At 48.4% G+C, this 18,594-nt stretch overlaps 1 protein-coding gene across 2 annotated transcripts; it reads left to right on the forward strand.

Moving 5' to 3' along the window:
* Positions 1-1,482: 1,482 nt before the first annotated feature.
* ASB1 (ankyrin repeat and SOCS box containing 1) lies at positions 1,483-14,002 on the forward strand. 2 transcript variants are annotated; one of them, XM_054172188.1, is made up of 5 exons: positions 1,483-2,050; positions 2,201-2,347; positions 4,288-4,590; positions 9,780-10,165; positions 11,911-14,002. In XM_054172188.1, the coding sequence occupies exons 1-5, from the start codon at positions 1,788-1,790 to the stop codon at positions 12,042-12,044; spliced, it is 1,233 nt and encodes a 410-aa protein (XP_054028163.1). In that variant the 5' UTR covers positions 1,483-1,787; the 3' UTR covers positions 12,045-14,002. The 2 variants fall into 2 exon arrangements, with proteins under 2 accessions (XP_054028163.1, XP_054028168.1); XM_054172193.1 differs by having other exon boundaries at positions 1,871-2,050; positions 2,206-2,347.
* Positions 14,003-18,594: the final 4,592 nt, after the last annotated feature.

An 18,594-nucleotide genomic window follows, 5' to 3' on the forward strand; every position in this document is an offset into this window, starting at 1 on the left:
TTGGAAAGTGGCTCTGTGCCAGGGCACCAACATGATGGGCTGCTACAGCAACTTGTCTGTGAGCATCACCCTGGGAGGAGGTTGGGTTCAGTGTGTATTGCTTCCTTTGCAGACTTTTTATGAGTGCATCTTTCTGTACACTTTCTCCTTCTTTTGCACTCCCCAAGTGTTGTGGCCCTGAAGGCACTTAACAAGTCCTCTGTACCTTTCTGAGGGTGTGTATTAGTTTGAGCTTTAGGTGTTGCACTTGAGGTTGCTTGGTGAGGTTTAATCAAAGCAGCAGCTTTTCATTCAGTCCCCGCAGGCCTGGCTGTTTCTCAGTGGCTGTTTCATTCCTACCTTGCTGTTTTGCTAGCTCCCAGCTCACTGCAGCTCTGTCCACTCTGACATGGGCTGTTTTCTGCCTCAGGCTTGTGGCATGGGAGCTGTGCTGTTGAGGAAAACAGGAAAATATAGAATCATACAATGTTTTCAGTTGGAAGGGATGTTTAAAGGTCATCTAGTCCAAGCGCCCAGTAGTAAGTAGGAACATTTTCAGTTAAACCCGGTTGCTCAGAACCCCATGCAACCTGACCCTAAATGTTTCTACCACCTCTCTGGGCAACCAGCACCAGTGTTTCACCACCCTCATCGTAAGTAATGTCATCCTTCTATCTAGTTTAGATCTCCCCTCTTTCAGTTTAAAACCATCACCTCTTATCCTGCCGAAACAGATCCTACTAAAAAGATTCTCCCCTTCTTTCTTGTAGGCCCCCTTTAAGTGCTAAAAGGCTGCAATAAGGTATCCTTAGACTTTCCTTCTCCACACTGAACAACTCTCTCAGGCTGTTGTCGTAGGAGAGGTGCTCCATCCTAAGCCTAAGAAAAGACACACTTTCTTAGGTGTTGGTCTTTCTCAGTGTGGAGAAGGACCTGGGAGACCTGGTAGACAAATGAGCCCTTGTGGGTAAGAAAGCAAATGGTCTCCAGGGGTGCATTAAGAAAAGTGTAGCCAGCAGGCTGAGAGAGGTTCTCCTGCCCTTCTACTCTGCCCTAGTGAGGCCTCATCTGGAGTACTGTGTTTTCTGGTTTCCCCAGTTCAAAAGGGACAGGAAACTACTGAAGAGAGTCCAGCGGAGGGCTGTGAAGGTGATGAGGGACAGAGACTAAAGCACCTCTCTTACAAGGAAAGGCTGAGAGACCTGGGGCTGTTCACCCTGGAAAAGACTGAGAGGAGATCTTAGCGATGCTTACAAAATATCTGAAGGGCACATGCCAAGACATGAGGCCAAACTGTTTTCAGTGTTGCCCAGTTACTGGACAAAGAGGACAAACAGGACACTGGAGGTTCCGTGTGAATAGAAATAAAAACTTTCCTGGGAGGGCGGCAGGGCTGCAACAGGCTGCCCAGCGAGGTTATGGAGTCTTTTCTGGAGGCTCTAGATGCAAAAGCTGCCTGGACGTGATCCTGGGCAACCTGCTCTAAGTGGCTCTGCTTTAGCATGGGGGGTGGACTCGACCTCTGGAGGTCCCTTCCAAACCCCACCGTCCTGCGATCCTGCATCCTTCCCGCAGCAGTGCAAGTGGTGGCCGTGTGGCTGCTCCGGGGAGCGGGAACAGCACTGTAAATTACTACCCATTTCAAGTCGTTGCTTGAAGACGGAGCCTCGGGGCCCCGTACCAGCGCCTGTTCTCTGCCGCTAAGGCCCCCGGCTCGGGGCCCTGAGGACGGGAGCAGGAGAGCCGTGCCGGGCAGCCTCGGCTTCCCTCCCGCTGAGGTGCCGCGGCGGGGCGGCTCTGAAGGAGGAATGGCTCCGGCCTTACTTCGCGCTGCCGGAGCGGAGCCGAACCACCTTCCTCCCGCCGGGGAAAACCACCTTAACGCGGAGGCAGGAAGCCGCCGGGCCGCCAGGCACCAATCAGGCCGGCCTGGGGAGGGACGCGGCGGCGGCGGCAGCCGGGGAGCGCTGACGGCGGGGAGGGGAGGCCAAGCCGGCCCGGCGCTGCGAGATGGCGGAGGGCGGCCCCCCGGGCGGCGGGGATCCGCCCGCTGTCTCAGGCGGGCAGGCAGGTAACGTAGGGCGGGGGGGAGCTGCCCGCTGCGGGTCCGCCGCCATCCCCGGGGCTCCTTTCGGGACGGGACAGGACAGGTCCCTTTGCTGCCACGGGCAGCCTCTAGCCAGGGCTCAGCCCGGCTCCCCCTCCGCCCCTTTCTCTCCAGCGCAGGTCGTAACTTGAAGGAATGGCTGCAGGAGCAGTTTTGCGACCACCCCATCGAGCACTGCGAGGACACCCGGCTGCACGACGCGGCCTATGTGGGGGACCTGCCCACCCTCAAGAACTTGCTGCAAGATGAGAGCTTCCAAAGGTGAGCAGAGCTTGCAAAGGTGAGGGGGTTTCTTACACCCCATCCTGTTCACACCCCCAGCGCTGCCTTTGGAGACATTTACATAGACAAGAATGAGAGGACCCACTCCTGCTGCCTTTAGAGACCCTCACAGGGACAAGGGTGCAATGTCCCCACTGAAAAGATTTTGGCAAAATGACTCTCCGGGGCTGCTCACCCTACACCAATCTTCCTACAGTCAGCTCCTTTTGGATGGAGATCCCCATCTCATTCTCTTTTTACAGGAGAGGTGTCAGGGTGGGTGGATGCTCCACTTGCCCCTGAAATCATACCCCCCGTAGACTCCCAGGAGGCAAATCTCAAGCCTCTTTGTGAGCGTGTGGCAGCCACACACAACCTCTTTTTCAGCTCTGGGTAGAAATGCAGTATCATGAAAATAGGACCGTGTGTATAATGGGGAAAACACACAGAAGGGACTACAATGGAATATAAACCTGAAACACCCAATGTTACAGAATCTGCCCTGTGTGAAGTGGGGATAGATAATTAATTTTCCTGAACCATGGACAAAACTGCTTAGAGTGCAGAATGTCTCCCAACCTCCTAAAAGTGTCCTTTCAGCAAAAATGAGAACGGCCCGTCCTCTCTTTTTGCCACCTGGGTACCTAGGCCTCTCTGGATCCTTTGGCTGAGATGTTTGCCTTCTTTTTGTTCCATTACATGAGAACCTTGTGGCATCCTTCCTTGAAGGATAAAGCAAAGTTTGGCAGGAGAAGGAGGGCTGGACCCACAGCACCAGCAAACAGGTGATGGAGTGAGCCGAAAAGTGGCTTCTTTGAATTTGAGGGCAGGTACAGAGTGGAGATCCCCAAACTCCCAATATTACAGGGAGCACTTTATCATAAGTCTTGATGGCTGAGGGCTTTTTGTGGGGTTTATTCTACTCCTTTTCCTAAAAACATAGTTGGAAAAAACTCCCTTGCATCACTGCTCTGCTAGCAAACTCTATAAATGCATTGTGCACAAGCTGCTTTGTCCTGTACTGGTTACGTGGACCTGCATGGAGCGAGCCAGAAGAGCAAATCCACTGCTGTGGAGCAGTTTTGCTAGCCTACAGTTGCCTTAAAGAAATCCCTTCCCCTCTGTGTATTTCTGCTAAAATGGTACCCACCATGATTTACAGAGAATTTGGGAGTGAGGTCTGGTGGTTTGAGATCTGCAGGACTAACCTGAGATCTAGATGAGCATGACAGCTAATACAGCTTATTTCAGATGGGATCTAAGCAGCTGCCAGCCAGAGTCATCCCTTTCAATAAACTGGAAAGGGCTTTTATGCCAGTATAGCTGTCCAATGAGGCTGCTAACGGCCTACTTATGTCATTCAGTGCAGGATGGCTGCACCTCCCAAAGCTTGCTCCTTGCTGGCAGAGCTGAGTTTCCCTGGATTTGTGTTAACATCATCCCATGGCTCCTGGGGTGGGTCTGGATGTTGTCAGCAGTGTGCCTGCATTGCCATACATGGTCCTCCTTCCATGTTCTCTCACTGTTTTCCTCCTGCTTTTCACAACTTTCCGCTCACTTTGGATGAACTTGAGTTAAATGGTTGGGGTCCCCAGCTCAGTCACTGCCGATTTGAGACATCTCTCTGTAAAAAGAGAGGAGGGAGTATTTTATTTTCCTCCATTTTGAAGCAGGGCTTGTCCCTCACTGTGCATCCATGCAGTAAACCTGCTGTAAAGCTCATCTTCCAGGCACATGCCATAGTCTCTGGCTACCTGTGCCTGGTCAGGATATTGGCAAGAGCTTTTCAGGGCTGCTATGATGAGCAACAATGGGGAGGAAGATCTTCAAGAGAGCAGTTTGGGCTCTCCCAGCATCTTCACTGGGGTCTGGGAAAGGTGGGGTGATGCAGGGCAGTAGGAGGACTTCTCTGACCCAGCACTTTTCTCTCCCAATGCCAGCCGGATCAACGAGAAGTCAGTGTGGTGCTGTGGCTGGCTGCCCTGCACGCCGCTGCGCATCGCCGCCACCGCCGGCCACGGCCCCTGCGTCGACTTCCTCCTTCGCAAAGGGGCTGAGATCGACCTGGTGGATGTGAAGGGGCAGACCGCCCTCTATGTGGCCGTGGTCAATGGGCACCTCGAGTGTGCCAAGATTCTTCTGGAAGCCGGGGCTGACCCCAACGGCAGCCGGCACCACCGCAGCACTCCTGTCTACCATGCGGCTCGTGTGGGCCGGGCAGACATCCTCCAGGAGCTCATCAGGTGAGAGTTTGGGTGCAGGCTGGAGATGGTCCTGGTGGGGAGAGGGATGCCTCTACCGCCCTCTCATCATCTCTTGGGATCTTTTCCTCTATGGGGCTCAGACTATCTGTTCCCTCCTCGCATGCCCCATACCTCCACAGGCTTGGTGTAGCTGGCCAAGAGATGAGCAGGAGAGAGGACGGGAAAGTGCCAAAGGGACACCCATGTCTTCCCCATTGCTTGTCCCTGGCAACAGGTTTCTGCCCTGCTGTGTGTCTTCTCCTAGGACAAATCTCAAGGAAGAGTGTCTGTTTCTGAGCCCACCATCCACTTGGTCAGTCAGAGCCAAGTCTTACAGCCTATCTCCCCGACACCTCCCTCCATCCTGACTGCCAGCTCCATGCCCCTGGCTGAGTTTTTGTGATGTGGATCCTCCAGCAAACCAAAAATGGTTTGGAAACACATTTCTCATTTGCTTAGTTCTGCTGCTCTGACCTTTTTCTGCCCTTGGGAGAAGATGCTTGTTACCAACACTGGCCTGCTCTTGGCTACTGGGTGTTTGCCTGTCATTGGGATGCCCTCTGTGGCATCTGATTCGATCTCCCTTTGGCAAACACTTGATGCCCAGCTCTCTCAAAGGGGTGGCCCCTGTGGGGCAGAGTCATGGCCATTATTATGAAGTGGTGAAGAGTAGCCTGTGGTGGGTGACTGGTGACCTTGGGAAGGCTCCTCTGCAGCATCAGCAGCGATTGAGCTCAAGGTCTGTCAGTAGGCTGTGCGGACTTGAGTTTCTTCCTCTGTGGCATGCTGTGATATTTCCTTTGTTCTGATTGGAAGTTTTTTGTATAAGGAACCATGAGGGCCATTGATGCAAAATAATAAGGGTTCAGAAGGGGGAAATACAGGTCATAGAAATAGCGGAAGGTATTTGGATCCACATGGAGACATTGTGCAAGGAATCCCTTCAATGACTGCAAAAGCTAGAAAATTATGACCAAAAGGATTTGAATAGAAAGATTTCAAAGTACTTGGGGATTTTCACCCTTGCTTTTTGCTTGTGGGGAAGTTAATTTTCATCCAAGTGTAGCTTTAAGGAAGGTGGCATCTAGAAAGAAAGGTAGATGGTCCCTTCTGCTTGTTCCTTTCTCAGCCAGCTGAGAGGAGGATGTCCCCATCACCATGTGCTTGTCGGTACAGGATTCAGCTCACACGGTGTGTTCCCGAGAATCTGCTCTGATCTATCCCCTAAGGCAGGGTGAAATGTAGCAAATGGTATTTCAGCAGCACATGGAGAGCTGATGCATTGATTTATGTGTCTACTCCTCAGGATACTTTGCCAACAATATTAAAAGCAAGATTTTGGAAAACTTTCAGGATTAAAAATTAACTGGAGTTTGTCCAATATCTTTTTGTTAGACAATGTCTCTCTCAAGGCTGCTAAACTAATACCAAATTGTCAGATTGCCCACTTTTCCAAGTATCTTGGAGCAGAGATTTCACAGATCTATTCAGAGTTGCTTACTTTAAAATGCAGTTTTACATTACAAAGCTCACTCAGATTTTTTGAATGTTGATCTGAAGGATTTGGCAGGGACAATGCAGTGAGGAAGACACTTCTACTGAGATACAAGGAAATATTTTGGCATATTCAGCTCAAGAGAGCCTCAGTGTTCTGAAGAAAAAGCTCAACACAGCCAGTCTTGCTGCAGGTATCCAACCATCACCTGGTTCGTTTATATTTTAATCATATGGTAGCAAAGTGAGGATTCCTGTATGGGACTGCAGTTGCTGAGCCAGCTAACCAAGCAGTAGGTGAAACTGTTTGCATTAATAGTAAATACACACAGAGCTGTGGAATGGTGATCCATTTGATTAGACAGTTGGTGGAAATGTTGATGGTTATGCTGCCGGGGTGGAGATGACTTTCCTTGTAGCTTGTGATGTGATCATGCTGCGATGGGATCAGGCTGTTGTGTTGCACTTCAAATGAGGGCAGAGCCAGTGCATTAAGGATGAGAGGATCCTTTTGCCACGCTAAGACAGTGAAGAAGAGATCTGAGACATCACCCAAACGCCTTGGAAGCATGCCTAACTGTGATAAAAGTGGAATTTGGTATTTTACTTGGAATTGGGTGTTTCCATTGAGAATTTTGATGACAATAATAGAAAAAGAAGGGTCTGAAATGAAGGGACACCTGCTGTCTAGTCAGGACCATGGCCATAGGAGGCAGTGACCCTACAACAGCCCTATGAAAGTGTCACAGCAACACAGATGACTCTATCCAGATCACAGAATATTAGGGATTGGAAGGGACCTTGAAAGATTACCTAGTCCAAATGCTCTTGTAGTCTGATTTTAAGAGGATTTTCTCCAGGGAGCATATGTGGAGAACAGACACCTTATTTAGCCCTCTGTGCTTCAGCATAGGTGAAGTGATGCAGATTCAGCAAGGTGCTGTGGAAATCCCCAAAAGGTGGGAATGTCCCCTTAGAATGCAGTGGTCCTTGGGCCAGCTGCCTGAACTGGGAAGCAAATGTCAGTCCTGTAAGCTGATGCTAGGACCAGGATATACTTGGCACTGTTATTACTGCCTGGCTCTGTCCTTTTCCTGCATTCTTCCACCCTGCCAGTCTCCTTAAATCTCAGCCAAAATGTCCATGCTTGGGAGATGTTGCACATTGGGATAAAAATGTGCTGCAGGCCATTTGCAGCTCTTAGACAAGTTTCCTCATCCCTTTTTCTGTATGTGCTTGATTTAAATGAGGATGTTCTTGTTCTCAGAATGGAAGCATTCTTTGAAGTATTTGCTGGGTAGGGACCAGCCCCTACAGGGTTCAGTGAGAACTGTGCTTGCCTTGAAGCAGGACCTGTCCCCAGGTGGTTTCTTTATTTGTTTTGTTAACTGCAGAACGGAATGTGTAAGGCAGAAATAAATAGGAAGACAGAAAAATCTGGTTCTCTTGCAGTTTTGGGAGGAGGACTGGCAGGTGAAGGAGCATTTTGTCCCTCTGTGGGAAGAAGGGACAGGGCTTTTCTTGATCTGCAGGGGGATAGAGCATTAGGGGATTGCATTGTCTTTGTCCTTCTTCCCATCCAAGCTGCGTGTGAAGTAGATGGAGTTAGTATCCCCACTGCTTGGGTGTGACCCAGCTTGGGGAAAATAAATCCTTATTTCTACCATCTCTTCTTTCTACAACATTGCCATTTTTCATGTTTTATGCTTTTTCAGAGAGCAATACTTGGTCTTTTTACTCCCATTTATTTGGCTGTATTTTTCACTCCCTAGGAAAAAAACAAAAAACCCAAAATAAGCCCTGTTTAATGCTCATTCACAACTGGACAGATGGGCAGAGTCCAAGGGCATGAGATTTAGCACATCCAAGTGCCGGGTTCTGCACATCGGCCACAACAACCCCATGCAGTGCTACAGGCTGGGGTCAGAGTGGCTAGAGAGCAGCCAGGCAGAAAGGGACCTGGGGATACTGGTTGACAGCTGGCTGAACATGAGCCAGCAGCGTGCCCAGGTGGCCAAGAAGGCCAATGGCATCCTGACCTGTATCAGGAACAATGTGGCCAGCAGGAGCAGGGAAATCATTCTGTCCCTGTACACTGCACTGGTTAGGCCACACCTTGAGTCCCGTGTCCAGTTGTGCGCCCCTCAGTTTAGGAAAGATGTTGACTTGCAGGAAGGTGTCCAGAGAAGGGCAACAAAGCTGGGGAGGGGTTTGGAGCACAAGCTCTGTGAGGAGAGGCTGAGGGACCTGGGGTTGCTTAGCCTGGAGAGGAGGAGGCTCAGGGAAGACCTTATTGCTGTCTGCAACTACCTGAAGGGAGGTTGTAGCCAGGTGGGAGTTGGTCTCTTCTCCCAGGCAACCAGCACCAGAACAAGAGGACACAGTCTCAAGCTGCACCAGGGGAAGTTTAGACTGGATGTTAGGAAGAAATTCTTCATAGCAAGAGTGATTGGCCATTGGAATGGGCTGCCCAGGGAGGTGGTGGAGTCGCCGTCATTGTATGTGTTTAGGAGGAGACTGGATGATGTGCTTGGTGCCATGGTTTAGTTGATTAGATGGTGTTGGGTGATGGGTTGTACACAATCATCTTGAAGGTCTCTTCCAACCTGGTCTGATCTATTCTATTCTGTTCTATTCTGTTCTGTTCTATTCTATTCTATTCTTAATACTGTCTGTACTTACCAAAATGAAGTGAACTGCATGCACTGCTTCTGTTTTGTGATGATGCTGATGTCCACTAAACAGCACTTCAGCCTGCTGGCATACCTTTTCTGTGCCACTGCAAGCCTGAGCCTGCTTTGCTCTGGCTGCAAGGAGCAGTTAGGATACCATGGCACCATATAGCAAAGATTTGAGCTTCAGTTTCTCTGTGGGGTAGGGTGAGGCAGGAGACAGTTGCAAATGGCTTGAGAAGTGTGCTGCTGCAGCTTGTGGAGCTGTCCTCTTCAGTGCCCTGAGTGCTGGTCAGTGAATCTTAACCTCTGGTGCGGTTTCTGTGTAATATATAACTTGTGAATGGAGCTGTGTAGGATGGATGGGGAGAGTGGAAGGTCTCACACAATGATTTTGTGTTTTTCCAGTTTCCTGGGTGCTCAGAGTTGGCAGGTACACCCCTTCAGCTGAGCTGAATGGTCTCTTTTTGACTCTCTGGTGGGATTTCAACCAGCCCAGCTCCTCGGGCAGCAGGATTTTGCCATATATGTTTCACTATTGCGTGCAGGTTTCCGTTTCCATTTTGCTGCTGTTTGTGATTGCCTGTGTTGCTTTTTGGCCCATTTTATCGTGGTAGCAAATTGTTTGGAATCATCCCCATTCCCCAGCCAGCTCATTACATCCAGCATTACGTGATGCTGGCTTGGGGCTGAGCCATCCCATGTGCCAAGGCTGTGCTTGGCACATTCATCAGAAGGGCAGGAAGGATATTCCTTAGCTGCTTCTCCTCTCTCTGAAGCCCAAGCTTTGCTTCTTGAAGACTCTGCTGGATACATGCCCACTCATAAGCCCTACCAGGCCCAAGCAAAGGTAGGTATGTGCAGTCCTTGGCTGGGGGACCACGGAGGTACTGAAGGCAGGCAAGGTACTCACCATCTGGGTGTCCTTCAGCCTCGTTCCCTGACGTTTTGTCACCCTGGGCTGCGGTTGTAGTTCCATTGCTCTTCTTCCCAGACCTCCACTTCTCTCTCTTCCTCACGCAGGTATGGTGCAGACGTGGATGTGAATCACCACCTTCCTTCTCGGGCTCCCAGCCACTCCCTGCGGCCCCTCACCACGCTGGTGGTCTGCCCTCTGTACATCAGCGCTGCCTACCACAACCTCCAGTGCTTCCGACTGCTGCTCCAGGCTGGAGCCAACCCGGATTTTAACTGCTGTGGGCCCATCAACATCCAAGGCTTCTCTCGAGGCTCCCCAGTGTGTGTGATGGATGCTGTCCTGCGGCATGGCTGTGAAGCAGCATTTGTCCATCTCTTGATTGACTTTGGAGCCAATCTGAACCTGGTGAAAATGGAAGCCTTGGGAGCTGAATCCACAGGAAGGGTCAAAGTCAACCCTGAGGCTCTGCAGGTGTTCAAAGAAGCAAGAGGTAAGTGGATGTGACTTACTGAGATGGCACGGGTTTGATCTAGCTCTGGATTCAGGAGAACTCTTTGGAGAGTTTATTTGATAGTTAAGAGCTTTTAAGGTGGTAGGATGGGCATTGACATCCTCTCTTGAGTCTGTTTGTTAAGTGCTTTCAGCCAAGTGCAAAAAGATTGTGTAAACAGCTTATACATAACTTAAAAGTGTAAAGCAATTCATACACACACAAAAAGGATAACTGAGATTTAACACACTTTTAAGCATTTGTGACTTCTCCACCCCCAGTATGGCTCCCAAAGAGCTGTTACTGGCTAGGCAAGCATCAGGCAGGAGAGAACTATAGGGCTTTCCTCTGTGGCTCCCTCAGTGTGGCCAGCTTGCTGCCTGCCTCCAGCTCTGTCAACACTGATGACTCAACCTAGTGCCTTCCCCATAAGCCTCCAGCTGTTTTCCTTCTGTTGCATTTTGTGGTGTTTTCCCTGTTGAGTCCTTCAGCTACCAATGATGTCTATCTCAGCAGCCCAACTCAGCTCTTCTTTGTTGCCTAACCATGTCCTCAGCACCTGAGGCAAAATTTAGGCAGTGGGGTCTTGTCAGGGTTCAGTTTTGAGTCTGTGGAACACAGGCAGGTTGTGGTGTATGCAGATGTGCACACACTGTTCTTGAATGAGCCTGAGGGGGAGCCTGGGGAGGGACCCAAGAGGTAGCAGGAGAGAGCTCAGATAGTGGTGGAAAAGGGTGGAGAAAAAGCTGGCTTTTCTGAATGTAACATGCTTTGACTAGCAATTAAGTTACAAAAGAAGTAAACCAGAGCCTTAGAGCTGAACATGCCTGCATATACCTGCTGTTTCTTTCTTTTTGTAACAAAGGCAACATCAATACAGTACACACTCTTGTTCCAGCAAGGACAGCACCTCGTAAAACCCCCAGGCTCAGCTGGTGAAGGCCAGGGCTTTGCTCCAGGGTCGGAAGTGGGGTTTCCCTCTGAAACTCCAGAATAATTTGAAAGAGATTCAGGATGTGGGATACAACCCCCACCCCCCACCATGAAGTTACTCAGCTTTGCACCTGCCTCCTTTTTAAACCTGTCTGGAGTTTTGCTGAGAAGAGATGCACGTAAGCTGGAGCCAGTGGTTTTCATTAAGCCTGGTTTTAGGAGGCAAATGGGACCCTTCAGGTAGAGCATGCAGGATAATGGAGTGCTGCCTTGGAAGTCCAGTTCCTGAATCAACAAGGACACTACCATCCTTTGGTCCCTATATTAGAAGAGCTCTCCATGAACTCAAAATAAGTTCTGAAAAGAAAGTTTGGGTAAGGCCTGAGCTGGCTACTTATGCTGTTGTTTCCCAGAGGGTGGTCTAGAGCAAAAATAGAGTCCCCATCATTTTAAAATGATCCAGATCTCTTACAGCCTCCCCTGGTGTGGATTTGGCAGTGATCTCATGAACCCTCTTGTGAAGGACTGGCTCCATGACCACAACCCCATGCAGTCTCCCACTTGCCCTTCCAAACTGCCCATGTGGCAGCTGTTATTGCTCCAAGTCTTTGACCAAAAGGTTTGGCCTCCTCACAGGGGAGATTTGTGCACACTCAGCTCTCCTGCACTGTCTTCATGTTGCTGCGCATGACATGGCCTCAGAGTTTGGAAGGGGTGAATGACTCCTCAGCTGTCAGCCAGAGCTCAGCACAACTTGCATGCTGTTGTCCTCCTCTCTCTCAACAGTTTTCCTCTGCTTCTTTTCATTGCAGGCCGCACCCGGAGCCTCTTGTCTCTCTGCCGCATTGCTGTACGAAGAATACTTGGCAAAGCTCGCCTGGATCTGATACATATTCTTCCAATCCCAGACCCCATTAAACAATTTTTACTTCATGAACACAGTTAAAGGGCAACTGGCTGCTTTCTGGACAGTTTGATTTGGTAAATGAGTGCACTGATAAAGCCAGGTGCCAATCCTAACCCTTCATCCCCAGTGGAATAACTGTATTGCTCATGGAGTGCGCATAATTCCCTGCCCCTGTGATTTTTTCCCCTCCAGATTTAGGGTGCAGTGATTTGTTTGTGTCTGTTCTTAAGCTACTGGTTATCCAACTGGTGATTTCTTGTTTGCAACTGGTTGGGCAACAAGGCTGATCAGTGTGTGTGGCTGTTACATGAGCAAATACAATATATCCCATAGCTGTTAGCATATGTCTGTTTGTTCTGACTACCTCTGTTACTGATCTGTGTTACACACACCTTGGGTCTCAGTGGCACTTCTGTGCGGAGAAAAGACTCGTACTGAAGTCTTTTCTCCTCCTATAGTGTACAAGAGAATCTCTCCTTGCCTTGGTAATGGTTTTACAACACTTGCTATTCTCTTTCTGCCATCAGTACCTGGCCTACATGGTTGCTGCTGTAAAAGTTGGTGTATTTTCTCCTGTCCTTTCCTGGTGTGAAATACATCAAGTTTCCTGTCCAGTGCTGTGCGTTACTTGAAAAAATGTATCGGTGTCTCTGCGTGCTGCAGGGTAGCTGCTGCCTTGGCTTTCTTTGTGTAGAGGCCCCATCACACGGATGGGAGAGTAGCAGAATGTGTAATCCTATCCTGTCTGAGTAGTTTCTTCAGAGCACCAGATCTGCTGTGGCAGCTTGGCTCTCCCTCTAGACCATAATGGACAAGGCAGGGGCTGGCCAGCTCTCCTCCCGACTGCCTGGGACTGAGTCAAGTCTCCTGACCACTGCCATAGCACAAATGAGAAGATGAAAAGGTAGTGTCACCTCTGGAAACTGATAACTGCACAGCCTGTCATGGGTGTATTCCCCACAGTTTAGTCACCACTGCAGTGGTGGTGGGATGAGGACTGTGATACTCAGAATATGCCAGCACATTAACCCTTAAAAATTTCTGGAGTACTTATTGGAAAAGCAATGGCTAAATGAATGTTCTGTTCACTGCAGAATGAGTTTTTCAATATTTGAAAGTGACCAGGAGTGACAGTGGCAGGGGGTGGTTACTGAATGAAACTGTTGTGTTGCTGTGCTGGATGGTAGTTGATGCAATGCCTGTGAATGTTTCTGTGGAGAAAAAGACACCAAATGAATTTCTAGACTGCCTGCATGCTGTACTGCGGTAATGGCGATGTTACTGAAAGCCCAGTAAGGTAGCTGACAATGCACTTCACATGGAAGTTCCTACCTACATTTTACTCCATATCTCATGGTGACAGTATGACCAGAGAAAACCCTCCCAGATCCACTTAACTTGTCTTTCCTTGAAGAGTGAGGAGATGATGTGTTTTTAAAGGCAGCATTGCATCCAGCAGCCTGGGCTTCTTTGATTTTCAGTGCCTCTACATTGCTGTTTACCTTCATGTCACAAGTTCACAGAAGAGTGTCATTCTGCAGTGAGCCAACAGGCTCTCATGAGGATCTCAGGGTCAGCCTGCTCCTTAAAGGTAATGATATTGTATAGGAAACATTGTCAGAATAGCAACTTCAGAAGGACAGAGATGATGGTCCCTTCAGGGTAAAAACTCAGGTGATAATTGGTACTTGCTTTTACTTCACTGATTTGAGTTATTTTTCTTCCCTGTGTTATAGGTTGAATTTTTGGACAGTTTTTCTTTGCCAGATGCTCTTCCCATGCTCATGCAAGTTGAGAGTTTATTTATTGTATGCTGTTAGTGCCTAGGGACATGTTCATAGCTGAGTTAAGCATGGGATGGCAGGGACAGTAAGACAGTCCCTCCTGGGAATGAAATCATCTCTGGTTGCTCTTCCCCTTGACCCACTGCCAGTAACAGAAAAGTGGAGTTGTTTAAGCTACCTTGCAGTTTGGTTCTCAATGCCTTTGGCTGACAGCTCTGCAGGTCCTTAAGGCTGCCCCACAGACTTGCCCCATAGGTCTTGACATTAAACTTGCTCCATAGGCCATGACACTAGTTACAAAATGTGGGGGTTTGTTGGTTTGTTTTTTTTTCCAGAGGTATAAATGAATGCAAAAATCATAGTTTATTTAGTTTCTGATCCTCCCACTGTGGGATATGTTTAGGGTGGAGTTTGGTAAAGCAATGATTGACTTGCATGCTTTATTGTCTGCTGAAGAAATGTGCCTTTCCAAGATGCTTTCAGAGAGGGAGGAGGGGCAGGGAAAATGCAGTACCCGGTTGTTTCATAGAATACATGTTGTTTTGGTTCCATGGTCAGGCCTGGAAGGTCCAGCTGGCCCCTGACATTCCTTTGCTCACTGATTTTAGGGTAAAGTGGCAAAATTTGCATTGCTGGGAAGAATGCACCACGTGGTGGTTGTGCTCAGTGCTCAGACACAAAAGCAAAGGATACTTTCAAAAACCTGATCAGGTGAGATATAATGACAAGGATATGTAGCTGTAGGCATGCTTTCAAGGTGAGAAGGCAGCAGTTTTGCACTGTTTCCTCTCCAGGCTTGCAGATGGTTTAGGTTTTCACCATGCTGGAGGCCAGGGCAGCCCATGAGCATGTTGCCTGAGAGTTGTGTGCCTGCTTTATAGAAGTGTTAACATGCCTGAAAGATGCAAACACGTAGTAAAGCCTCTTGTCACCTTGCTGGTGGAGCCATAATGTTTTGCAGGAGGACGAGCTGAGCTTACTCTCTAGCTCCAGTGCATAGAGGCAGAAAATCAGGGAGATTGTCCTGACAAAATGCCATCACAACAGCTTCTTTGGGTCAGCTTCTTCCCCCTTGAGTTTTACTTGTTGTACAGTTTTTCAAACCAGTCACCTGCTAGTGCCTTTTGGGTGGAGGTGGGGAGGATGGATACAGAGGGCAGGTACTCCTCTGGGAACAGCTGACTGCAGCCATGGTGTGAATAATAGAGAAGGGTCCAAAGAAATCTGAAGAATTTAGTTTTCAACTCAGTGCCTGATGTAACTTGAATATAGCTAATCCACTGTATATGACCCGTTACAATCAAGTATTTGATTTGTTGACTGTTGTGCTCTTGCCTAACTCTGTGCTGCAGTATGCTTATGGGTAGTCACCCAGTGAACACCCTGAGCAGTCTAGCAGCTGTGCTGTTTCCCAGAACTGTAACTCCTGTGTGAATTAAATTGTGAAGAGCACCCTCTTCCCATGCCACAGAGTCAGTGCCTAGTACTGATACAATGCCTTTGTAGGTCCTCCTGGTAAGCTGAAGCCGTGCGAGGGGTGGAGACTTTGACCTTTGTGTGTATGGGTATGTATTCCTTTGACCTCAAGCTTGAAGGACTGTGTAAGTCTTCAGCTGGTGTTGAGTCCACAGGATTCCCCTCACCATGGATATCTTTGGCCCCCAAGCCCAGGTCAAAGGATGGTTCTCCCAAGCCAATAGCAATCAAGCTTGAAATTAATCAGTCACTTGGACATTTTCAGAATCAAATCTTTGAAGTGCAGGAGACATTTCACCTGAATACCCATCCAAATCCCATTTTAACTGAGGGACTGTGCATCCTGGAAAGATCTTGGTGTTAAAGATGGATGACCTTTCTTTTGACTTGGGGGCCTGGGGGGAGTCCAACTCAGGGAGACAATTCACATAATATTAAGCCATAAGTGCAAAAAGAGTAGGTCCCTGTGGGCATTGATTGCTGAGGCTACGTAAACACAGCTTTGCTTAGTTGAAGTGGTTTAATACACAGGCTTAGAAGTCTGGAGTTATAATTGCAGAGAGATAATAACGAATCTCAGAATAGATTAATTTCTTTTTGCATACAAATTTCTTGGTGCCCTGTCCTGTAGGGCCAAAATCTATGCCCTCTGGCTGTCCCTGTCTTTTAAACCCAATAAACATCAGTCTTCCAATATGAAATCTGAGTAATATCTGTATATTATTTGTCTTAGCACTATATATAAACAGCATTCAATTTTGCCTTAACTCAGACTTCACCATTTTCTCCTATGTAGCAAAGCATTTTCTTTTATAAAGGTATTGTCTTCCATGTTCTCCATGGGACATGCTCAAATAATATGAGTATTGTGAAATCCTAGGTGGGAAATTAAACCTTTCTGCAGTGTGCATCCCCTATATTGAAGGGTGCCTATCATATTTGGCCATAATATATAGAGTATGTGTTGTATGGCCTTGCTTGTAAGCTTGGGTGGGATGGAATAATCAGATTTGGAAAATAGTTAAAGAAACAAACCAGATTTGCCATAAGCAAGGCAGATCCAAAGCAGTCTTCTTCATGGGGGTTTTCTTCTTGTCTTTGTTGCTATGGGAGTTTTCCAAAGCATGCTATGGTGGTATCTGGTACCTAAATGTAATTTCCTGCTCTTTGGGAGTTTTGCAAAAGGCAGAGGAACAGTATCTGTTGGGTTGAAGTGTTTGCTGTTTGTTTGTTTGTTTGTTTTGTAGTTGGTGGGGGGTTTTTTGTTTGTGTTTTATTGGTTGGTTGGTTTGGTTGTGGGTTTTTTTTGGCCCATGCCCAAAGTCGAGTACAGCACTTTTAACACCAAAGCAGTCTTTGAGGTTCAGCACTTTTTAAATCCATCCTGTTCCAGTGAAGAAAGCAATGTTAAGAACTTGAGTAGAGTTGACAGAGTAGAGGTGACCAGAATCCCACTCCAGGAAGTGCTATCAGTGGTCTTTTGGTTTCGCTTAGGGTAAAATGATTGTGCACAGCAGCAAGATCAGATCTAAGAGCAGGTAGGAGGTTATCTATGGTGGGCCTGGATCCATGCACAGCTGAATAAAGACATTCCAGTGCAAGAATGTGGCTGGCTGCCTATTTATTTGCTTTGCTGTGGGAAGGAGGAGTACAGCTCTGTGCAGCAAAGAGCAGGGGCTGCATTTGCAAAAGCCTGGAGGCTGTAGCTGACTCCTCTTTGTGGTTTGTAGCCGCTGGAGGGGGCCGGAGAACCGTGCTGCCTGCACAGGGGTTGCAGGCAGGCAGACAGGGTCTGCGCAGTGGTTTCCTGCACCATTACCAAGTTCTGCCTTGCCACCTCCTTCAGGAAGGATGTGGCAAACAAATCAAAATGTAAGCCATCGTGAAAGTGCAGAGGGGCCCTACCAGCCCACTCCAATCACTATCAGTACAGGCTGGGGGGTAATGGGATGGAGAACAGCCCTGCTAAGAAGGACATGGGGTTACTGGTGGATGGAAAGCTGGACATGAGCTGCCAGCATGCTGGGATACCTTCACAGCACTATAGCCAGCAGGTGAGGGGAGGTGATTCTGCCCTTTATTCTACTCTAGTGAGATTCTACCTGGAGTATACTGCATCCAACTCTGGAGTACTCAGTACAGGAAATATGTGGACCTGTTGGAGTGGGTCCAGAGGAGGCCACAAAAAGTACCAATGGGCTGGAACAGCTCTGCTGTGAGGACAGGCTGAGAGAATTGAGGTTGTTCAGCCTGAGGAGAGAAAGCTCTGGGGAGACATTGTTGTGGCCCCTCAGTACTTAAAAGGGGCCTGTAACAAAGATGGGGACAGCCTTTTTAGGCAGGCCAGTTGTGACAGGATAAGGGGTGGCAGTTTTAAACTAAAAGAGGGAGACAGAATAGATACAAGGAAGACACTTTTTACAGTGAAGCTGATGAAACACTGGCACTCTGGTTGGCCAGAAAGGTGGCAGAAGCCTCATTCCTGGAAGCATTCAAGGTCAGGTTGAATGGAGCGCTGAGAAACCGGAGGTGGTTGAAGGTGTCCCTGCTCACTGCAGGGGGTTTGGACTGGTTGGCATTTAAAGGTCCCTTCCAAGCCAAACCATTCTATGATCCTGTGACAAGTTCACACATCCTCTCTGGGCTGTTGACATGCCCTTTCCTCAGGGTGCTGTGGCAGTGTAAGGTGGCTGCTGTCACCCACTGCTGCTTAAAGCAGCCCAAAGCCCTTGGCTTTCCTCCTGATCCTTCAAAATGGGATGAACTCTCACTTTTGCTCCTGCTTTCGTTGTACCCAGCTCTGGAAATCCAGCTCCTCAGTTTTCCTGGCATGAAAGCACTCTGCAGTTGGTGTAATTTCTTAAAATATTTTGATTCTTATAACTTGGCTTCTTCCAGAATTTTCATTGGAAACCCACCCCCCACACTCCCCCCACGCCCCCAAACCCCCGCCCTGGAAGCATTTTTGACTGTTGCTATGCTCTTCCTAGAGCTTAGCAGGTGTGTAGGCTCCTTCTGTAATACCTGGACAATTTCATTTTTCAGCTGAGGAGGTAGAAAAAGCTTTCCAGGTACCTACCTGAGTGTTTAGTTTCTGTCACTATCTCAGTCAAATGCATGATCCCTTTTTGTTAGGATTTCTGCTCTTTTCTCTTTGGCCATGCTTGTCTGAGCAGGAGACAGCACTTACTCTAAATGCAAAAAGAGAGTTTTTCCTAAATTGGAAGAAAATGATCAAATGCTTTTGAATTTGGTGATTAAAACCAAAGCAAAACATGCCCTAATTTGAAACTGTAACAGTTCCAGCCTTGATATTCTTCTAGCTCACA

Source organism: Dryobates pubescens, chromosome 2 (genome assembly GCF_014839835.1).
Source record: "Dryobates pubescens isolate bDryPub1 chromosome 2, bDryPub1.pri, whole genome shotgun sequence".
In the NCBI taxonomy this organism is placed as follows: Eukaryota; Metazoa; Chordata; class Aves; order Piciformes; family Picidae; genus Dryobates; species Dryobates pubescens.